Source organism: Odontesthes bonariensis, chromosome 23 (genome assembly GCF_027942865.1).
Source record: "Odontesthes bonariensis isolate fOdoBon6 chromosome 23, fOdoBon6.hap1, whole genome shotgun sequence".
Taxonomy (NCBI): Eukaryota; Metazoa; Chordata; class Actinopteri; order Atheriniformes; family Atherinopsidae; genus Odontesthes; species Odontesthes bonariensis.
Window position 1 is genome coordinate 15,032,207 of NC_134528.1, and position 23,668 is coordinate 15,055,874.

The window sequence follows — 23,668 nt, forward strand, 5'->3', positions numbered from 1 at the left end:
GAGACCATTGTTTTACTCAACAGTCAACAGATTTAAGGCAAGTATCACCAACCACAACCATGAGATGGCAGCAAAGCATCATGAAACAAAGATCTAATCCAAACCCACTGTAGCCCCACAGAGTCCTGCACTGCCCGTCTCTGGTCTTACAGCGGCCTCCGTAACATCGACCCTGGCCTGCATTACACGTGTATCCATCTAGTTTGTGGACGTTATGAGGACACTGAAAGAGACGGAACAATCAGACTCAAGTAAGGCTTTCAGCAATTTCAACTGAGACATGCCAGATCTTCATTTACCTGGCTGGAGTCTCCTGTGCAGGTCTCGGGAATGTCACAGTCGGTCACAGCATCGCGGCACGTCACCCCTCGCAGCTCATACTGGAACGGACAAAAAAACAAAAAAAAGGGAAAGAGAGCCGAGCAGGGATTTGATGAAGAGTGACTGCTTTACAACTGTACGACACAGAACTTGATAGTTAAAAAAACACTTAAAATATTTTTTTGTCCATGTCCTCAGTACTGGCAAGTGTCAGATAAAATTACTCCCTCTCCACTAAAATATTTACTTTCGTCTGAATTAGAGTGTAAATATCCACCTTATAACAAACAGCCAGCAAATACTGACACCATTGACTCTACTTTTCAGATTGTCAGCTGCAACTCTGCCAAACTTGATGCACCAGAAATTAAATATGACAAAGTTTTAATGTCTAGTTACAGTGTTTACTGTTCCTGACAAAGGGACCTCCAGAGTTGAAAGGTGTTAATATGAGGTGATAAACTTAAGGAGCTCACCTTGCAGTCCCTGCAGCAGAGCCCGTTGCTGCAAATGGCATTGTGGGTGAGAGTGCACTTCTTACAGCAGTTGACTCCACTCTGAGCACACTCCTAAAGGCCACAGAGGATTTGTGCAACATGAGTATGGTGTTTCAAACATTACGCTTCCTGAGCCGTTTCCAGGTCAGATGTTTGTTTAATAAAAACTTCCTACATCAGTTGAAATAAAAAATAGCTTGTGATATCAATTGCAGGATCTCTAGTGTGATTTGTGGAATAATCAAAGCACATTTTTGCTGCCACATTTTTAATTGATTATTCTGGCCTGATGAGAAAATATCTTTTAAATACAAATCATGTATCATGTCTAGTCTGTGTGGGTGCTGTGCTAATTCACCCACACACCAAACATTTAGTTGCAACTTCCCCAACTGGGTTAATGGATGTATGACTAATGTTTATGTGCTCTTTCGATGCATTCAGGAGTGCTCACCATTATTGATCCACAGTCACATTCTTCTCCTTGCTCTACATATCCGTTGCCACACTCTGAGGGGTCTAATAGCTAAGGAGAAAAAAAAAAACATACCACAACAATCTGGGTTTGTAAGCAGGATTATTTTCTCTTACTCAGAGATTTTGTGTTCAAAACTGAGAGCAACAAGTTAAAGAAAGTCCTGAGGAAGCAGCTATTCTGTCACCTTTGTGGGCTTGTTGAAGAGGCAGCTGCCTCCTCCCTGCTGGAGGAAACGCTGGTACTCATCTATGCTGCAGCGGGAGAACTTCCTGGGTAGGTAGTAGCTGATTGATGGAGAAGGAAACTGAAATCAGTTTAAACCAAATTTTATTTAAAACTTTCCAATTTAAAATCAAATATGGAAACTACAGAAAAAAAAAAAAAGAAAAGAAGCACAAATCTTACAAAATTTAAAGGCACTTGGTTTAGTTGGGAATTCTTTCAAAATGTAAGGCAGAATGGACTTATTTTAAACTGTACCCATACCCTGTGTCCTCCATGATGCAGCCTAGCCACGGGTCTGGACACCTGCAGCCACCTGGACACAAACACAAAACATTTCTGTGGTCACAAGTCATACAATAAAGCGCACTCTGCGCTGTTGAGATGTTGCAATGTGGGGGGGAGAGGTGAAAGTGAGCTCTGTGGCTAAATCAGCAGAGCCCTGTTAAAAGTTTCAATGGTGTTTCAAAGAAGTTGCACACAAGAAGTTAATCATTTTACAAGAAAACGTGCCCCCTTAGCTCAATCTGTTTCTCTGAATCACTGTCAATTAATCTTGCAAAAGATTGTCGCTAAAGTGTTTTACCTGCAGATGTTCGCTCTTTGCTCCTAAGCATGCCGATGTTCTGCCCAAGACTCTGGCACAGTGTGATGGCCATTGGACCCATAGTGCCAAACTGAAGAATTGCATACACATTAGGTTAAACACAGGAGAGAATTTTAAGCACTACCACTACTGAGGTCTTAGACCACATTTTTTGTAGTTAAAGTAGAAAGTGTTTTCACAGTGAAAGAGTCACCTCATTGATGCCTCCACCGCGCGTCAGTGAGCATATGCCTCCAATGTAAGCAGCCTCACTGCGGCTGCTCATGAAGGTTCTCCCACTGTGGGAAAGACAGGGAGATTGTTTAATAAAGAAGAAGAACAACAACAACAAAGCATGATGATGACAATGATAATCAAATGAGGAATTAACCCACGAAAAGAGGTGCACAGTGTCGCAGCGCTCCTTGATGCTCTCCTTCCTGTACTTCATAAAGTCTCGCAGGGTAAGCAGGGCGTCATCGCCGACAGCGATCTTGTTCTCAGACGACCAGGTTTCCATGGCCACCAGGACGATGCGCGTGTTGAGCTGCTCCTTGTAGATCTGGACACATCAAAAAGAGGTAATCAGAAAGAATTATGCAGCTGGTGAGGAGCTGCAGCCAGCTCACAGAACTCACATCCTCTGCCGGTGTATGCTCATATTATGGCATATCATTAAAGAAATCACAAAAAACCTGATCACATCAAATTTGGAGGAGAATCTCTTAAGGAAATTTGCAGACTATAATAGACACCTTGATAGAATCTTTAAAAAAAAGTAAAGAAACTTAAACCGTCCACTGAACAACAGCTGGTGTGATGCACCGAGATACACAACAACAACAAGAAAGAGGAGGACTGCTTGAAAGTAAATTTTAGTGGAAACACTTCTTAAACTTTTAAGAAAAATTAGCTCTACAAGTCTTTTAGAAGGTATAAGGTGCATTTGCCTAAGCAGTTTGGTGAGGGACACTTTGAGTGTGTAAGTTACATTTTCGTACTGATTTTCTAACACACTGTAGTAGCCTTCCTCTAAAAGAAGGGGGTGCTGTAAGACAGGGCTTTCGTATGCTTGAGGAATAATAAAGAAAACTGCCTCCTCTTTACAGAAACTGCTGGTATTAAGAGAGGAGACAGATAAACTGAGACAGAAGATAAAATATATCTGTGAGTTAGAGCAACTGTTCACAAGTCGACAGATCTAAGACTCCCACACATATATATAGTATTTATTTGATCATTGCAGACAATTGAGACAGTTGTATCTCTCGACTTTAATCACGTAGCGGAAGAATTAAGATGGCAGCCTGTTTCCTTGGAAACGAAAAAATAACTGTTTGTCCCCTGTCAGTGAAGGGTTTTCCATGGTGATGCTGCAGCAGAGGACTCGAGCACAAACACTTTGTCTGTTTTGGAGGATAATCCCATCAGCTGCATCTCTCTCACACACACACACGAGAAAAGGTCATTAAATTATCGACGAAAACAGCTCAGAGTGCTTCAAGCTACAGTCGCTGCGCTCTCTCCAACCCGACTCCTCGTCCTCCATTTTGGATTTTCTCTCTATTATAGCATCGTTTCATCTCACTTGACACCTTAAGTTTGATCTTTCCGCTGTTCTCAAAAACCTTGGTGTGTTTTGTTTGGTCTTTGATTACAAAGCATTGAAAGTTGAAAGTCAATATTATAATAACCATTCTAGAGATGATGGTGGAAAAAGGTCTGAGTGATGTTCACTAACGGACAGAGGCATGTGAAAGATTTCCAACTAAGTCAGGTTGTGAAATGTTTTAAATAAATAAAAATAAAAAAATGGCAGCTGTCCCATTCAGCAATGGCTTGTGCGCAGAAAAGGGAACATGAAAACCCTCCGAATGAGAGAAAGTGTTCACGATGAAGAAGTGCCATGGTCAAAAAATAGATGAGAAGGCAAAGCCTAGCTCTTAAACCAGCTGTCTGCCTCCTTTTCAGTTCTGCAGATAGTTTTGTGTGTGTGTGTGTGTGTGTGTGTGTGTGTTTGTTTCACAGAATATAAAAAGTTTTGAGGAAATACTTGTGATGCTTTAAATACATTTCTCTCTCACCAAATCTGCCATGTTAACCACCGACTTGGCAAAAATCTTCGTCTGAGTGCTCGACCGACGGAGCTGCACAAACTAACAAAAAGAGAACAAAGACAGGTGCTAACACACACAAACTTCTTAATGCCTTTGTGCTGCACTTACAATGATACGGCAAAACAACCAGCTTCCCACCCACCAGTTCATAATCATTGACAATCATCAGCTCGATGTATTTGGTTTCAGTCTGGACGGTGCGCTGCCCTCGCCTCACCTGGAAGTGGCAAAAGAAAAGCACAAGGCCAAATGTTTCAGTCCACTGTCATAATAACCTTCACACAGGACACACAGCGCAGCAGGTGAAACCGTTACTCACCCCGCATGACACACACAAACACACACACACACACTGCTGCTGGTGAAATTCAAGTCTTTGTCCTTGAGAGGACAAACTAAAAAAACAATAATCATTCATTCATGAAGCAGAATGTTGCATCTGAAGAGATTAAACTGCCGTTTCTAAAGCTAAAAATAAATTAGGTGACTGTAAGTAAGCAAAAGTTTAAGTTTGCTGTAGCCGAAGTCTTCAGATCTGAAAGTTAAGATGCAGAGCTGGCCTAAAACTGCATTCTTTTATTAGGCCAGCAGGGGTCGACTTTTTAGAAGTCTGAGAAAATTCAACTACTTCTCATCACACTGTGAGCTCACTAATGGAGTTAATGGTCTCAATCACTCGTTCCAAGTCTTCCTCTTTAATCATTAAGAGCAACCATTTAGAGTATGACAAACCTGGGAATATTGTATAGCATAGGTGTTACACCAAGATTGTTGCAAGATTACCCCAAGTTAATGTCTGGTTTCAGGAAACCAAGATGACAATGGCCAAAAGGGTAAGTCTCTAAATAATTTTTTCGTAGAACTTTGCCTGTGTATCATAGACATCTACAGGGGAAACCTTAGTTTCAATATCAACACAAACATCAAATTCTAGAAGTACTTAATGTAGCAAAAATATTGTGTTTGGTAATACTTCTAGTCTAATATATTCTTCAGCTTTAAATATAGTTCAAACTGTAATCAGAATGTTTTCCTGATCCATCAACATGATGCTGGTCAGTCACATTCAGTGTCATGTATGCAGCTGATGCCTGAGCCATGCCTTCCAAGTGAGAACATGGTCCTAACCGTTTTCTGAAAGTTTCACTTGGATCCTTTAAAATGATGAGTCGACGGGCCATTAGAGACTATACAGTTCTCAAGCTTCACATTATCAGTTTGTTTTGTGGACTTTCACCTGACTTCCTCATCTCTATCTGCTTTGATGAGCATTACATTAATTGTGTTTGTCCATTTCATCTCTGATCAGTCCACACTTGCTACTGATACATTCCTAGCCAGCCATTGGTGTGCATAGAGCTGTGTATGAAGACTGACTTGTCTTTTTGAGCGTCTCAGGCCTTTTGTAAAAACTGGTTTCTCTTCTTCAGACCCGTCGCCGCCATCCTCAAGCTCGCCGTCTCCTTCACGGTGGCCATCTGTCTGCCCCTCAGGCTCTGTGCTGTTCATGGAGCAACCTGCGAGACACACGTATATGTGAGAGTGAGACAGAAAAGTGACTAGTCATCAGTCCAGGGTTGTGTGTAGGTGTGTATTTTAGTCCACTGATATGTAGGAGAGATCAATATCATGCAGCCAGTAGATGAACGAACAGGAAACGAGAGAGTCAGGGGTGAGGAAGCGGGGAGTTAGAGGAAGAAAGAGGGAAATGGATCCTGAGAGGTGGAGGAGTGTCAGGGACAAACACAGAGGCAACCAAAAGAGACATTTAGCAAAGACGAGAAGGACAGACGAACAACCCGAGGAGGACACTTTAATTGAAGGGTGTGATGGGCAAAAACTCAATGAAACAGAGTTGTGTTGCAGAAAATGTGATTATCTTAGCTCTGTGTCAAGGACAAGGCTGAACAAGTGTCCATGAGAGTAACAAGCTCCTTCCTGTCAGCTTTCAACAAAATCTCAATTCACCTAACTACATATGCTGAAATCTATTTCTTCATAGATAAATGAAGTGTCATGTGTTGTTATAATAAAAAAAATTTAAAATTTAAAAAATTTAAAAAAACAACCCCAAAACTGGTAAATTAGCCTCATAGCAGATTTGTGCAGTAAATGTGTGCCACTCAGCTTTAACAGTCTATAATCAGATAGTTATAGGCATCACCTACCTGGACAGGGAAGTGGGAAGAGGTCAATGTCAGGCATTCGATACACAATGTGGTTATTCTGCTGCAGAAAGACGACAGAAGAAAAATACAGACAGAAAGAGACAACAGGGAACATGAATGCATTTATTTTTTCTGCAACTAAAACATAAAAAACAATATCAGAACGCAATCAAGTCAATTTAGTTGGGAGCTATACTTTAGTTTTCACATACAAAAACATGATGAACTTGGAAAAAATTAATTTGTTAAACAGGTGACTCAAAACTTTATTGGCTTCCTTGAGCTCTTTTAAAAATTAGACTGCAAATTAAAAATGCTGACTCAGAGCAGTTCAATGTAAGGTCAATGTAAGTATTTCCACTACAGCAGCAAAACACTTGGAACACATCTGTTTCTCCAAACACAAAAACTATTCTTATTCTAACCAGAGGGATCAATCTGGGCCTCACATGTTCATAAAAATATTTTTAACAGTCCTCATAACCTTTAAAAAAAATGAAGACAGGCAGCAACGTTTTTTTTGGGGGGGGGGGGTTCCTTGTAGGCATGCTATGCTCAATGTTATTGTTCAGTGTTCTCCTGATTGTACACTCACAAGGATTGACATTAGTCAGTGTGAGAGAAGCCTTTAGTTGCGTGGAAGAAATTCCCAAATAAAAGATCAAACATAAAAAAAAAAACACAGTATTACAATGGCCTGAATCCCCCTTACATGTATTTTCATTTGAAAGGAAAATAAAACAGATTTCAAGCTTCCACAGAGAAGCAAATTTGGTTAACCAACACAGGAATGCAAGGGGGGGGGGACCTCAAACAGACCTCAAGCCAAAAAGACCTCAAGACAGCAGCAGATGGGGATTGAGGTCAGGAGGAAATCGGAAGTTGGAATCACAAAACTCTCTGCTCTGAAAGAGCTTTAGCGTGTAGATCAGACATAACCAAGGTTTCAGCGGAGGGCTAATTTATTAGTAGTGTAGCTCTATTGGAATGATCACACCCTGAATCAAAAGAAAAACGTCCCTCTTCTCATCCTGAACATGAAAACTTTGCAGCGTGAAGAAAACATTGTCCTTTGAAGTAGAGACAGTTCAGCGGGAAGAAAGTGCTCCGATGCATAATTAATCAATCACATGGCTGTCATAATGGCAGTAACACTGGACATGGTGGTACACTTGAGCTGAGGATAAATACTTTATGAAATGACCCATCTGAGATGGAGAGCCAAGCAGAAAGCAGGAGAGTGGGAGAGTTTTATGACGAGCTGAGAGGGTATTGATCCATCCCTCCAGTCTATGTAATAGAGCTGTACTTCGATTACTGTGGGCCTTAATGGGAAAAAAAAGCTCAGCGTCTTCCATTCTAAACACTTTCCTTTCACTCTTTTCAATCACACCTCTATTTCTCAATTAATCTATTTTAAAATGGGTCTGACTAAGCCTCTCAAACTTTTTGTTTTTGTCAGTTATTCATGAAAATTGTCTACCTTTAGATACAGGACAGGATGCGACTCTGTAGTAGTGGACTGTATCCACTCAATACTTTCCATACAGCGACTCAGATAGTGTAACATTGTCTGGACTAACGGGAAGTCATCCAGAGCTAAAGACAGGGAAAGCAGAGACGGCGAGAGTCTAGCAATATCTTTTATTTATTTTTATTTTTTAAAGGGACATATTTTCACGACTTTTATCATGTGGCCTTGTTGTTTGGATGCCAAGAAAACAATACACTACTAATCCAAACTGGCTAATAGGCCTCGCTGAAGTTTTCACTTACCTCCCCACTGCCAACAGGTTCAATCCCATAAGAGAAGTTCCCATCAGAAAACATCCCCCTGAAATACATTTTTTTTTTTTTTAAAAAGAGAAATTTATAAATGAATACAGCAGTATATAACAATACATCTAAGTACCTCTGTTACAAATAAAAATACTTATATTCACTAAAATCTAAACTGGGCTAATGGACACATTCTTTTGCCATAAGCTCAAAGAAGTTTGGTCTAAATTCTAAAGCCTTAAAAATAGCCAAATCTAGGTTCCTGAATTAATTTAAGATTCTTGCTAAGTAAAGAAAATTTATCAAAGCATTTGACTTACTGCAGTCCATGACAGGTGGACAAAGCAGCCCAGGAGCCAGGAAGCCCCCGCACTCGCCCATGGTAGTAGCAGTGCTCCCCTCCCTGAAACAAAATCGAGAGAGAGAGAGAGTGAGAGAGAGAGACACTAAACCCGCCGTCATCCAGTAACATGTTCATGTCAAATTTCAGAAAATGAAACCAGTACCCTCTGGAAACCTCTTTCTGCCACTGATCTCCTGGCCCCTACAGGGCAGGTATTTTCCATCAGCCTGAAGCCTGGAGTCAGCCAGGTGGGTTGACTAAAGGAGATCAGTGACTAGTGCAAAACTTAGTAGTCTGGGAAAACCTAAACCTCATGTGGCTGCAGCAGAGATGAGTTTCAGCAAGAATGGACAGAGATCAAACAAGACCAAGTCCAGTCAGTGAATATATATGGTCAAGTTAGAATATATACAGTCAACACAATGTGAACTATTGCATTTTCAATCAGAAAAGCACCACCATTCTGAATTAAAATGGTCATAAGTCATAAAGTAGTTCATATCAAGGCTGCAATGTTTTAGCAAATACTGAGGAGTAGAATTACACAGGGATCAATCAGCCGTTTTGTCAGGTCTTTGACAAAGACAACATAAAAAAAAATATCCAATCAATTTTACACTCGTCTTTAATACTTATCTTTACATACTCTTAATCAACATCTTATTCTTAATTTACTACCCTTTGTTTTGGGCTTCACGGTGTTGTGGTGGTAGGCACTTTTGAATCTCAGCTGGGGCCTTTCTGTGGAGTTTGCATGTTTCTCATGTGCATGCATGGATTCTCTCTGGGTACTCTTACTTCCTCCAACAGTACAAAAACATGTTAGGTTAGGTTAATTGGTGATTCTACATCAACACTGGGAGTCACGGTGAGTGTGAGTGTGCATGGTTGTGTTGGCCCTGTGATGGACTGCCGACTTGTCCTGAGTGTACCCTGCCTCTCGCCCTGGACACTTTGTCTTTTGGACAAGCACATCTACTGAGAGAATACCTCATTTGCATATTTATATATGGTTAAATGTTAACCCTAGATGTAGTGTGTTGCCTTAATACATCACTGCTCTAGATACTGCAAGGTCACTCTGTTGACAGGTTGATTGGTGTTCCATTTCATCAGTAAAGAGATTCCTATGAATTTTAATGTCATTTTGGTCTCTAAAGAATGTTGGGGGATTTGACAGCCATCTTCACGACATCTCAACTGTTTTCATCATTGATACAGGGAAAACTGATTCACATCAGATGTTGTATTTTTCTTCATTAAATATATATATATATATATATATATATATATATATACTGTATATATACACCAACATATAGTGTATGTTGTGTCTCTCTCCTAGATGAATGTCCACGTCCTTAAGACTCTAAAATAGATGCTCAAGCAGGCATTAACAGAAAGACGTATCTTGTTTAATTAATCAAACACACAACAAACCATTTTAAAGGCTGATGGATATTTGAGAGTCTTTAAAAGAGGTTCAAATAAAGTGTGACCGACAGTCTCAGTTGACACTTTCAGTTTGGCAGAGCTGCTCAGAGGTGTTACCTCGCCTCCGGATCCCTTCACCTGATTATTCATAATCCCCTGCAAGGCTCCAACTGGACGATCGTGTTTTGAATATAGTGTTTCAGCGCCATCTCTCAGTTTACAGTACAGGAATGATCAGATTACGACAATCTGAGAAGAGACTCGTCACCATCAATCAACAAAGTCATGCATGTTTGTAACATATTTCACCTGACGAGTTTTAAAAAAGTCAACAGCAGACAATTTTTCATGATCAGAGAGGTCATTTTACCTGAGGTCGTTCGCAAAACAGTTATGTGTTTTAGCTTATAACATCTTGGAAATTGGTACAATAATGTACATGCGTATGAGTCTGAGTGTGCAAGACAGCGAGAGTCAATTTTCAGTTGTAATGAACCCCAATAAGTCATGTCTGTCACCTGAGCCTGCTGTTGTCCAGCACAGCTGACACAACATAACCAAACCACAAACAAAAGAGGCAGCTTGGACCTGCTGCTTTTCACGCTCAGTCAAACTTTACTCTATGTTCCAACTCAATACAGAAAATTCACTCACGAGATCCTGTCGAGTCAAATCTGAGTTTGCAAAAAGTTACTACACATCAGCTGCATCCTACCTTTCCAAGAGTGCATGGAATGTAGGCTTGATATCAAATAAGCTGCAATATTGGCTTCATACTGAGAACATTTCAACTGAGCTGCTCTAAACTGGATTAAATCCTCAGGTTACAGGTTATGAGAAATCAGGTGCTGGCCTGACGGTCAGGAACTACATCTTAATCCAACCTCAAGTCAATCAAACACAAGGCTTAGGGAAAGCTTACGTGTTCCTTTTCTTTTTCTGTAATCAGATGAAACTCAGCGAGTGGGTGCTTTAGATGAAGCTGTGTCCTTCCATCTGTGAAACATGACGTCCCATATCAGAGCATACAGAGCTCTGGTGGCTTTTTGTGAGGGAAAGCATTCATTTCTTTTGTCTATTTTGTTGTTCTTTACTTATGTACTTCAACTGAAGATAAAACTGATGGTCTGCACTGCAAGTTCTGAGTATCAGATGAGGCCTCTATTTACAGGCTAGTAAAAAAAACAAAAAAAACATCCACAGTAATTCAACTTTTGAAGGTTGAGTGACAGCAGATAAACGCAGATCAACATGATGACAGGGACGATAACCTACCACTCAGCACAAAGCAGGCTGGTGGAAAGGTTGCTCTTTTTCAAAAGTCAAAAACAGCTTTAAACATTATGATCTACTAATTATCTTTAAAAAAAAAAAAGAAACCGTGCCAGATTATTTTTGTAATACCAAAAAAAAATCAGTTCAACTGGCGACAAGACACAAATGTGTGATAAATAGATACAGATAATAGATCCAGTTCTAATACTGTGAAAGTCTTAAGTTTTGTATCAAAAACTTAAGATAATTATCATAACCAAAAAAAAAAAAAACATCCCCTGTCCGAGGGTGACTAAAGTCACTACCGACTCAAAAACTCTGCACTTTGTTTGGGTTCCCAAAGGTTTGAACCAATCTTGAACCAATTCAGTGAGTGGTTCGTTTTTTTTTGCAGGGAATTTATGTCAAACTTCCAGTTCACAGTAGAAATATCAGACCCCTTCTTCTTCATCTCCACCAACAAATCAACAACAAATCATGCTACATTCCCTGTACCTCATTGGAAACTCTTGCTCTTTACCATGCTATGGGCAACAAATACTCACCAGCAGTTATAGAGTTAATTTTATCTAACAAAAAGGACAATAATACCCTATCTGTACTTTTATTTCAGGCTGGTATATCCAAATAATAATTGTCATTCTATAATTTTAAGACAGAAGATGGAAATTCTGATTTCCAATGTGGAAATCACATAAACAAACTCTCCAAACTTTGATTAAAAGTGGACTATTGAAGCAACATTTCCTAATGTTAGCCTCTAAAAACACCTAAGAAACTAAAACAAAAGACAGCTGAATGAAGTACGAGTGAAATCCACAGTTTAGGGAGCTGATTTGCCACAGAGGAATGATCATTAATAGCGTGAGTTCTCAGGCTGTGTACCGTCACATCTTATACTGCTATAATGTTCTTCGACGGTTGTTGAAATTTACATTTGCACGGTTGCTCAGACCTGCAGGACCGGTCCAGATCCTGAGTCCAGTTGTTCACTGTACACCCTAAAACAAGTTCCAAAGACAAGAGCTGTAAATTTACCAAAGCACGTCACAGACATTCCATTAAGACTTCAGGAAAGTGTTTCAACTTGTAAAAAAAGGACAGAATATGTCTCCTTTAACAGTCAACCCTTTAGATCAGGAATGTCCAAAGTCGGTCCTCGAGGGCCGCAGTCCTGCAGGGTTTAGGTGTTTCCCTGTTTCAAGACACCTGACTCAGATGAAAAGGATTTCTTCAAAAGATTGTTAAGTTCTGCACAAGCCTGCTAATGATGCATTGATCCGAATCAGGTGTGTTGAAGCAGGGAAACATCTAAAATCTGCAGGACAGCAGCCCTTGAGGACATCTTTTGGACATCCCTGCTTTAGATCCTGGAGACCCGTGCACAAGGCCCAGTGTATACCAGTTATTATGAGTAACAGTTTGAACCCTTTTCGACATGACCCCGTGTATTTGTGTCTTGATCCAGTTTATCTGGACAAAGTGCAACATGTTCTACTTTCAAAATTCCCCCATGGGCCTCTTTTGAATACAGCCCAATATTGTAGAGCTGCTTCGGACTAAATCTGATGACGTTTTTTTCCAGGTGGACGGTGGAAAATAAACCAAATACAAACATCACTCTTGCATATCAATAAATCCAAGTATTTATATGATTTTATTTCAGTCTTAATGAAGAAGCATCTGTTCTATTATGTTTAGGAATAAAAAAGGACGTTCATCATTCATACTCAACAGTGAGACAGCCCAAAGCACTTAGAAAAGAGCAAGATAATAAATAAATAAAAGGTAGGATTACAAGACTAAATGGAGGAAATCAAATTGCCTGACACAGCAGACACACACTGAAGAGCTTGCTGTGCTTTTCAGAGAAGTATGCACTACATATAATGGACGCTCACTCGTGCAAATAAACCATATTGTGTAAGAAATTGTGTATTAAAGGTGAAACATCATTTTAGTGACACATGAGCTGGACACTACATGTGAAGTGAGTGACTGTAACAATGAAATTACATCTTGCACTCAGAAAAGGAGGCAACCAGCGAGACGTGTCCTGAACAAAAACAAGAGGATTGAATTGAACAACTGTAACAGAATTAAAAAAGCTGGAGTGTTCTCCATGTCTGGGCTCAGCATTGTTGATGTGAAATGTGAAAAGGCAAGGTAGTGAAACATTAGGACCCCATGTTAAATTGTAAGAAATCGTAACATTCTCTAATGTCTCTAATATTTTTTTTCCTATAAAATGAACCCTAATTGTTAGAAATAAGAACAATGAGGAATTCCCACCGACTTCCTCTTTGTGCTTAAAATAGTGTATCACTGATAACTGATTTGGTTGTGGCTGAGATTTAAAGAGCAGTCAGAAACAAAAAAATTTGCTGCTTTTTATAAGCTATTTAAAAAGCAGGACAATGACAAGGTTTCCTAACAGTTCTGGTCCATTTCTACTTTTAGCTGTGTGTCATTGAGATTCAATCTGAATGAGGCAGGCGCCAGCACAGCGGAATAGCACAGGCCCATGGGGACTAATAAAAAAGTGACACACAAAGGCAGCAGGGGTTTATAGTCCTACCAATAAAACTAAATGAATCCAATTGGAAAAGGTGTTTGGGGAGGACAGGCAGGACAGCTTTAGGCATCCTCATGCAGTGCATATAAATCATCTGTGAATTCTGTGTCACTTCTCATGTGGCTATTTGTATACATATCAGACAAACTGGAAGAATTTAAATCGGTTCATATATTGGTTAAGATATACAAATGTAATATATAATGTAACAACAATTTGAAATATAAAACATCCAGCAATATGGAGACAACTCAAGAGCTTGTACCATTTTTTTTTTAATGGGAAATTAAAATTTGACCATTTGGTTTCTTAAAACTCAGAATGACAAAGTGTCAAACAATATTCAAAATCATTCATACATTTCATAGAAATCAAATAGTTCTTATAGATTCTAATAAGCTTCTTTTTTTCTTTTCCATCTCTCCACAAGGATTTTGGACCACTTCAATCTTCAGGTTTTTACAGGTTGGACAGCTTCCTTCTCTTTGGTCTCTGTGCTTACCTCCACAAATTCTGGATGGAATTCAGATCTACACTCTGACTGGACCTATCCAAAATAATTACAGTGTTCTCTGTTAAACATTTCTTTACCACTGGTAAAGGAAGCAACCTCAAAGCAATGGAGATCGTAAGATGAAAGGTCCAAAATCCCAGTGGAGGCTTGCAGTTGTCTTGGAAACTGTACTGATTCAAATATACGCTTCTCAACTAATAAAACATGGTCATGACAAATTGTGGACAAAAGATTTTAGAAAACTGTACAAGAATAAAAATTAAAAAATGGCTAAAATGTGATATATACAAATCTAAGAAAAAGTCTTATTGTCTTTTGTCACCATTTCAGACAAAAAACGGACAAAAAGGGAGAATTGATAAATATTATTATTTTCCAAGCACTTAATATTCATTCTTGACATTTGTTTGTGCAAATAAACCACAAACTCAATGACAAGACTAGATTCACACATCTTGCTCTAAAGGTCGGGGCAGAGGACGGTTCTACGACCGGTTTTAGCCTTATCTAGAAATGGATATGATTCAAATTCCCCTCACGACAAGACAAAATAGACGCACAGTGGTACTGCTGCTGACTGCCGGTTGCCATGGCAGCCATCTACTGATTGGTCAGGTGGTTCGTTGGCAGAAAGAAAGAAGAGGGAAAGAGAGACAGCGAGAAACAGGAGAAAGAGATAGGGACAGGGACTAAAATAAAGCAGAGGACACAGAAGGAAAGACACTGTATCAGCTGAGAGTCAAGCCGTCTACCTTCACTGCCCGTGTCTACAGAGTATAAATGCAGGGATTTTTTCTTTTTAAACAAATGTATAAATCCTAACAAAGAGAAAATCATGTTAATGATTCAAGCATAGGTGCATCTGAAACTGTGGCTAGAAGGCTTAAGGCTGCTTTTGGGACATATTTCTTGTAGTTCAGCATTTTGTGGACTGATGGGATGAGCAAAAAATGAACGCTCACTTAAAGAAGTCTCCAAACATTAAAAAAAACATTTCTATGCTTTTCTGAATAAGGGGCAACATAAAGCAGTACTGTTGCTATGGATGGACTGATTGACACTGGGAATACAGTCACTGTACAGAGGAGATGTATCCTTGTAAGGATTGGCACTTGATCACTTTCTATTCAACAGAAAGCAGATGGAAATCTACCTTCTGTTCTTCCATTTTGGAAAAAGGAATGCCAACATATTTCATGATGTCACCAAAATCTGTCAACATTTGAAAGTCTACTTCGCGCTGATTTTTTGTCACGAATTAGATGAGAGATTTCCACACTCGTGTTGTTTTCCTGATTGTGATGCCTGCAGATAGCAGGTAATAGCTCAAGGACTGGGCATAAAAGATAAAAAGCAGGAAGCCAAACTCAGACACGCACAAAAATTGCTTTCCATTTTCAAGCTTTTTTTTTTTTATGACTCTGGACTTAACACTCATCCATCTTGAATTTAAAATGAACCGTGTCAGACATGGTTGGAGTTAGTCCCAGCTGATACGGAACACAGGTAAAGTTAGGATAGAGCATTAGCCGATGATAAGGCAGACACACAATCCAACCTGGAAGTTTTTGAGCTGAAGAAGTAAATCAAAGCACCATGAATGCATGGGCTGAACATCCTCAGATGTCCAGTAGGTTCAAACAATCAGTTTATCCGTAATTAGTTAAATACATATAAAAAACAGCTGTTCTCCCTGCATTTGGACAGTCAGGCTGAAAATTTCCTTCCTAAGCAAACCAACTGATAAGTTGGTGTAATCTTACTATACAAACACAAGTGTGGTTTCATCTAACTCTTGACAAGAAAGGAAAGCCTACCATGCTCTGTGACACCTGGCCATCGTCAAAGTGTCGCTCCACATAGTCTGTAGACAAGAGATTGCTGGAAAGAAAAGGTAAAAAAAAAAAAAGGGGAAAGAGATGAAAAAGTACAATAATAGTAAGGCTCAGTATGAATGCAGTTCTTCGACATTTCCTTTAAAAACACTGTGAATGGCTATTGGAAACCACTGCTTTCACTGTCCAGTTGTATTTAATGTAAAACTACCAACCAGCATCAAACATTTTGCACCAGACTAGCAAACAAATGGCAGTCTGATAGGTAAAAATGTGTCAAGATGCATCTATCTTAAGTGGTTAGAAAGGCAGTGAGAGGTATTAGAGCACTGCAAACCATTAGAGCAAAAATGGTGGTGTACATTTGGAGAGTCATCTAGGCTGTGGTTTGTTTTTATAGTGGCAACACACGAGAGAGACAAACTGAGAAAAATCAGAGCGGTGGCTGCAAGCTGAGTATCAAAAATGCTGCTTGATATGTCTGGATGTGTGAATGCTCCACAGGTGTTTGTCTACTTACTGGTTGAGTTTCAGGTCAAGGATGAAGGACGTGCCAAAGGCCTCCACCAAGAAGCTGCTCTGGGCCAGATGGATGGGCTATAAAAAAATAAATAAAATTTAAAAAAAATGGTTGAAGAAGGAGATTTTAAGGAGTTATAAAATCAAGGTGGTGGTAATGGATGAAAGTGATATAAACGCACAATGTAATTCTGAATTGAATTCGGTTGATCATGAGCAGAGAAAGAGGATTGTTCATCTCATAACTGAAATAACAATGAGGACCCGCTTGGTTTATTTCACCCCTTGTAAGTTTTATACTGTATCCCAGTTTCTGCTGTCGAAACAACTTGTAAACACCAACTAGATTACCACAGGGAGTTGCATCTGCATCTATTTAAAGCCACATTACAGCCATCGGGCAAATCTAACGTTTGCTGCTTTACGTCCTCCTCTGCGTCCTGCTCAGTTGGGGTTCAATGCTCCATTTTGCTCATCACCCAAACTGCTGATTGCGTCCCATCTGCTGTGTAGCATTTTTAGAGCTTTTTCACAGAAACTGGCCGTCTCTTAACGCAGATAAGACCATAACACAACATGCCCAATATTGACAGACATACAACAAGCTCAAAACTTTCATGGTAACTTCAAGTGACCACCTTCATGCTGTCGTGTTGGCCATTTGATAGATTATCATACATAAATATGCTAATCACACTTAAACAAACCCTGTGGAGTTGTGCTAATGCCTTTTTTTGTATTGTGCATACTCATAAATAATTCCAATGCTCCCGAGCTAGTCAACAGCTGCTGGTAGAGGAAAAACACATTGTAATACCTTAATAAATGCAGCAAAAGGAAGACTGGAACCTATTTGGATAAATTGATAGTTATGATCAGTTTTGAATAACACTGAATATACATGCACTTTAAGGCTATAATATAAACCTTTACTTCATTATATGTATTTTTCTGGGGTGTTTTAGTCCAAGAGCTGTTTTCGTATACGAAAGTAATTTAACTTTTTCCAGCTGAGCACAGTTTCTCCATTTCCTCTGCACAGCAGGACAAGGGTTCCACTAACAGCACACACACACACACACACACACAAAGTCATGGTTCTATGCACTCTTTGTATATTTATATATGTATATGTACTACACCCTCAAATTTGAGCAGAATTCGATCAGCATGTTGCATTTAGTGTTCAGCTTCCCGTTTTATACACTGTACATTAGAAATTCAGTTCAGAGGCTTTTACAATTCATCCAACCAATGACGATATCTTGCATCTTCGACATGTGATTTAACAGAAGCAACATAAATAACGGTAATGTCGACATGTATTTTAGGTCAAAGTCATAGAACATTCTTTGTGCTGTGGTTAGTTTATGTCTCAAGGCTCCATGTGTGAGAAATCCCCGTGTAATGGCGTGGCACAGAATCGATTTTGCTTTTAAAAATGATCAATTGTTTATCTGTGACTCACATTGCAGGGACAGCATCCACCTCTGACTCAAACTAATGACTCAGTAATTTGTAGAGGACATTCCCCGCTTTCACAAGAGTGGGAATAAGGTTGTAAGAAATAAAGCGACAGAGGGTGATAAAGACAGGGTGGAGGAGTGAAGAAAACTCGGGTTTCACGGGAATGTTTTGACAGCGAGCTTTCATAACAATAACTCTGATGATAAAAGACGTCCTCCTCCGGTGACCTCTCCCTGGAGGCGAGACGGCTCATCCATCCAAGAGGCTTCTGGATCACAGTTTGTACCAGGGCTCATTGCCTCAGTCTAACCGCCAAGGTTAGCCTCTTCCACAACATTCTGTGACGGTTCCCATCGGTACTTAAAGGCCAATTGCAAGGAACATCTAAAATCCTTACCCTGCTCTCCTTGCAAACTACTTAATCTCAGCTGAGATAATTATCTTATTATGGTATCAAATATCGCGATTCTGACCATAATTTCGGCCATCGTCTTCTCAGCTCCTGTCACCGACAAATGAATTCATTAAATATTTTTCAAAAGTATAGCTGATATAGCTGATAGGATACAAACACATATCTTCCAGGGCCGATATCTACTTAAATATAGAATTATTTCTAAAATAAACATCAGCATTCTGATCAGAGACTGAATCTAAATTATGACATCATAATGAGTTGCAGGACAATGGGCCTCGTGCAACAACCGGTCGTACGCACAGATTTGTTCTTAAATCGTGCGTACGAGTGATTTCAGAGAATTTGCGCATTCACCAATTTTTTCGTATTTTACGTTTTCTTTCAGGTATTTTACGAGTGATCCAGACCTGTGGTAAGAGTTTCGTAAAATAGTCCGCTGTTATTCCAATCAAGTTTGCTTGACTAATGGATTGTATATTTAATTACTTTGAAGAAAACATAAATAAATATACATTATACCCCATAATGATGCTGACATGATTCTGTTTGACTTAAATTATGCACTTATTGAAGGTCGGGGGTGTCCCAGTCCTCTGTGAGTCGTGCGCTCCCCTTGGTCATCAAAACTCTCATCAGTTTATCACCCATGGTACATCAAATTCCCATACACCGCTGTCCAACAAGTACAAATTAAAAGGGACTTTCATGCCATGGCTGGACTGCCAAAGATAATCGGAGCAATAGACTGCACACATATACGCATCAAAGCACCCGTGCCGTTGTGGAGCGCACTGAGCTGAAGGCTAGGTGGGTGTGTCTCGATACAGCGGGGTAACTGCTCTATAGCCCAGAGAAGGCATGCCAGATTTGCACAATATTGCCATGAACGAGGGTCTCCTACTATCTGAACCAGCCTAGGCAGACCAGAAGGTGTGGTGCCCGAAGACCCCCTCATTGACCGCCCCATCAAAGAGCCATCATGATGAGGCAACAACTGATTGCACGACTTTAGTTGCTGTCATCGAGCATCTGTCGATGTTTTTTTTTTCTTTCTTTTTTAAGCCATTTTCATATCAAACCATTTCTTCTTTATTTTGGTAACATTACGAACTGCAGGTGATACAGAATTAACAGCACTCGTAATTTCTTCGCTTTAGCAGGTCCTGTAATTCCACTGCTGACACTGCTAAAAATGACAGATTTTCCTTTTTGGATCTCTGAAAGCAGAACTTCAATCTCAGAGCCTATAAAGTTGTTCTTTTTGCGCCTTGATGCTATTCTCATGACTCAACACTTCCTGGCACAGAAGATAGGAAGTGTAGCCTTATAGGGTATTATTTTGGGCATGGAGTATGCAAATTTATTATCCTCGTGCACGTGCACTTAAATACGCATGAGTGGCATTCATCATTTACGTTAAGAGCGTTTGTTGAATGTTTGTACGAGCCCTTACGAAAAAAGTGAGAAATTTAGAATAAAAATATGAAAATGTTCTTGCATGAGGCCCATTGATTAATTTCCTCAGAATTTCTTGAGTTGACACTTTTTGAATCAATCAATCAATCTTTATTTATATAGCGCATTTCATACCACAGGTAACTCAATGTGACAGACGGTTTTGTATCAGACCCCAACAGGTTGTGAAGGGTATTGCATGTTAAAGCACCACCTGAGTAACTTTAATTCTTTCCCCAACCTTAAACTTTTCATTTGGCTTTTGTTTCTTTTTGGGTTTTAATGCCACCTTACAATTGGGGAATTCACACACAACTGTCCTAAAAATAAATCTCTGTCTGTTGTCACGTTAAAGACGTCACACAAATGGTCAAGCAATCGTAAAGCTAAACAGTTTGGGGCGGTGCTGTGAATCAAAGTTGTAAACTGCGGTATCTCAGCCTCTGGGCGCTCTAGGGAAGTTTCAGCCCCAGGAATCTGCATAATAAAGACTAAAGTAGAACTTCAACTCGAGTCAGAAGCACATAGTGTTAAGGTTCACAAATTTAGGCAGAGCTGCTTTAAATTGCCAGACACTGAGATGGGAACTTTTCATGTCCAAATCAGCCATTCATGTCACCCATAAGGTTTACCCCATGATTTCAACACAGTTGTGGTGAACAAAACATTTGATAAAATCTTTTGGAACTTTAAAGCAGGAATTCACCATTAAGACCATTAAACCCTAGCGCTGCGTTTATTTTCATCCATTGTGGAAAGCATTGATGTCTGACAGCACATTTATCTTAAAACTCAGAAGCGTCAGTCATGAAAATGGGAGAAAAAAACAAAACAATAATGCTGTTAAATTTCAGTTCTCATCCCCCTTTTGGCAGACTTGAACTTCCTTAATGGATGACAAAGCGCTACAGTCGTAGAGGACATCAAGTGTTGAATATGTGAATATTTGATCCCTGACTCTAAAAGGGATGGGACACTGTAAAATGTAAATAAAATCAGAATGCAATGATTTTCATATCTCATAAACCGATATAATATTCACATTTGAATGCAGAAGACATGTCAAATGTTGAAAGTGAGAAGTACTTCAAATATTTTCTTGAATTTCATGGCAGCAATATGTCTCAAACAAGCTGGGACGGGGACAGCAAAGGCTGGAAAAGCAAGGGATACTAAAAGGAAACAGCTGGAGGATCATGTTGCAACTAACTGAGTTAATTGGTAACAGGTCAGTAACAAAACCCCCAGTTCTCTTGTAATTGTGGTTGGGTTTTCAGAATTTCGTTGCTGAAGAGAACATTTTTTTATTATAACCACTAGAGGCTTGGAGAGAGTTTAGAAAAAGAGCGAATCAAAAAAAATATATGTTTTTCGGTATCAGTTGTAAAAGAAATAAACAATTGTTTGCCAACAGGTGTGCCACATCCTATGTCAGTGTTGTGTTCACGAGCTGTTTCTACGGCTCTCGAGCTCTTATGATAGGTTCAATGTTCTTTGAGAGGTTGAAACATCACTGAAAAGAAAAGAATGTACAGCGACTTTGTAAATACTTTTTACGTCAAACTCTTACGTGAGATGATCACTCTACCAGGGGAATATGTCGCGTGTAGTTGAAAAAAAAACAAGCAAAAAAAACTCCCAGCTAAATTCACATGTAAGGGCTCCTTCGGTTTCAGAAAACAGATCATGAGACGATTAGCTGAGCAGAGGACAGCTCAGGGTCAGACCTGTATCATATCCACTGACCCGCCGGCCAGCTGCTGGCTGACAGTGTTCATAGGAAAGGTAACGAGAGAGGACAGGTAGAGGTGTGAAATATAATCTAATGGGATGAAAAGGAGCAAGACGGGGAGGGGGGTTGGGGGTTCTGCCCATTGTCACAGGTGTGTGCTGGCTGTCATGTGTGGGGTAGTACAGTATTAACAGATTATAGAACAAGCCCCTGACAGAGGGGAATGTTTCTTTAGGGCACAACAGCATCTGCTGTACAACACATGATTAGTAACACTGCATTGGAAGCAAATTTTGTATTTCAATGATAAAATCCTCAAATTAGTTCACATTCAAATGTGTAAATACACTCACAAACCTTGGACTGTCGACGCCTTTTCATATCCACCCTTGTTGTGTGGATAGATTTCATACGTCTCACTTCTAGCATTGATTTCCAAAAGGGTGTTGGCTATGAGTTTAAGGTTTAAAGATCTCATTAAGTGAGGAATTTGTACTGACAGTAATATAAAGGAGCGCTACAAAAAAAAAAGTGTGCTCGACTCAGATGATGTGGAGATGTGCGTAAAGTTGGCCACAGAAGCAGGCAAAGCTCACCTGCTGCGGACCGGCTGGATGGTTTTTGACTCGGGTGTCCAGCTGGCTGTGCAGCAGCTCCTCCTCGGTGTGGATCTGTTGCAGGAGCCGCTTGGGCTGAACGATCTCCTCTGCTGGAGGCAGGTTTCCATCCAGACTCTCCCAACCCCTCAGACCTGCAAAGGGCACGAGAGGCGGCTCAGTGCACAGATGTCAGGGATAAAGCTGTGCTGCATATCTCCGCTTGTCTTACAGAGGTCACTGGTGCCACGGAGAGGCTGAATACATGCAAGTGTGGCTTAAAATCTTCACAGTGGTGTTTTCTCAGCTCTGAACCAAAACCTCGACAGAAAGCGCGGAAGCCTCTCACCTGTCTCGGCGCACCTTGCACACACTGCAGCGAACAGCAGGCATCTCACAGCGAGCATGATGCTCTCATAGTCCCAGTGATTTCCTCGGTGTTGCGCCGTTAGATGTAGTGACAGGAGCTGCGAGCGGAGCTGCACTGCTGTTGGCCGTGAGGACAAACACAACAGCTGGTTTCCTTTAAACGCGACGCCCACATTTCTCACCCCCTTTTTTTTTTCTGCGCTGGAGAGTTTAAAAAAAAGAAAAAGAATAAACACTCAGAAGGGGTTCCTGCTCTCGGCACAGCTCACCTGTGTGTCTGCTTCTCACGCGGCGGGCTTCCAGAAGGAGACTGCGCGAGGAGCCGTAGGCCTGGAAACAGAAGCACGTGGGGATTAGGGAGCCCACCCCCCACTCTGTGAGGAGTCCTGATGGGTCCAAAACACCTGCGAGTACCACACAAACTACACTGCTTCATACTGAATAATCAAAGTAGTGTCAATATTGTGATAGGCACGATAACAGCGCCAAAACTAAAAACACATTCTCAGGTCCTACAATAGGACTTGATGCTTTTTTCTGCAAATCTACGCAGAAATGACAAAATTCTCACTCAAATCTTTCAAAACGATATTCCCCCCACCCCCGACCTTTTGTTTTGAGACCGGTTTATCGGAACACAAAGACCCATTCAGCGGCCGTTCCAGAAATGTGTTTTTCCTCACGTTGGCTTTCACAGCATGTCCCTCCATTCTCAAACTCCCCAAATTCTTTTCCTCTCTCAGACAAAGTTGGCAGGAGAAGCCAAAGTTAAAAGGACGGGACTGCTCCTCTTCGTTGGATAAAAAGGGTTTAAACGGAGCCAACCGTTCATTCCATCAAATCAGGACAGATATATACAGGAGTGGAGATTAGATATCAAATATTGTTTATGCCAGCAGGAGGATGAGGTGATGAGGACACATCAACCTGCTGCTGCCCTTGCTTCATCCTTCTCATTCCACTGGGCT

At 40.3% G+C, this 23,668-nt stretch overlaps 1 protein-coding gene across 3 annotated transcripts in view; it reads right to left on the reverse strand.

Moving 5' to 3' along the window:
* The window catches only part of adam11 (ADAM metallopeptidase domain 11), a 27,599-nt gene extending 4,603 nt beyond the window's left edge, over positions 1–22,996 (reverse strand). For 2 of the 3 annotated variants that reach the window (XM_075457869.1, XM_075457867.1), the window contains exons 1-19: positions 22,681–22,996; positions 22,332–22,486; positions 16,665–16,741; positions 16,127–16,190; positions 8,489–8,571; positions 8,166–8,223; positions 6,390–6,450; positions 5,599–5,738; positions 4,364–4,438; positions 4,189–4,260; positions 2,500–2,666; positions 2,319–2,403; positions 2,105–2,195; positions 1,783–1,834; positions 1,481–1,580; positions 1,273–1,344; positions 798–890; positions 300–380; positions 109–223 (exon numbers count right to left, since the gene is read on the reverse strand). In XM_075457869.1, the coding sequence (XP_075313984.1) occupies positions 109–223; positions 300–380; positions 798–890; positions 1,273–1,344; positions 1,481–1,580; positions 1,783–1,834; positions 2,105–2,195; positions 2,319–2,403; positions 2,500–2,666; positions 4,189–4,260; positions 4,364–4,438; positions 5,599–5,738; positions 6,390–6,450; positions 8,166–8,223; positions 8,489–8,571; positions 16,127–16,190; positions 16,665–16,741; positions 22,332–22,486; positions 22,681–22,738 (1,699 nt within the window). In that variant the 5' untranslated portion in view covers positions 22,739–22,996. The remainder of the gene's footprint in view (positions 1–108; positions 224–299; positions 381–797; positions 891–1,272; positions 1,345–1,480; positions 1,581–1,782; positions 1,835–2,104; positions 2,196–2,318; positions 2,404–2,499; positions 2,667–4,188; positions 4,261–4,363; positions 4,439–5,598; positions 5,739–6,389; positions 6,451–8,165; positions 8,224–8,488; positions 8,572–16,126; positions 16,191–16,664; positions 16,742–22,331; positions 22,487–22,680) is intronic. The other variant, XM_075457868.1, reaches the window with a different exon arrangement.
* Between the last annotated feature and the right edge of the window lie 672 nt (positions 22,997–23,668).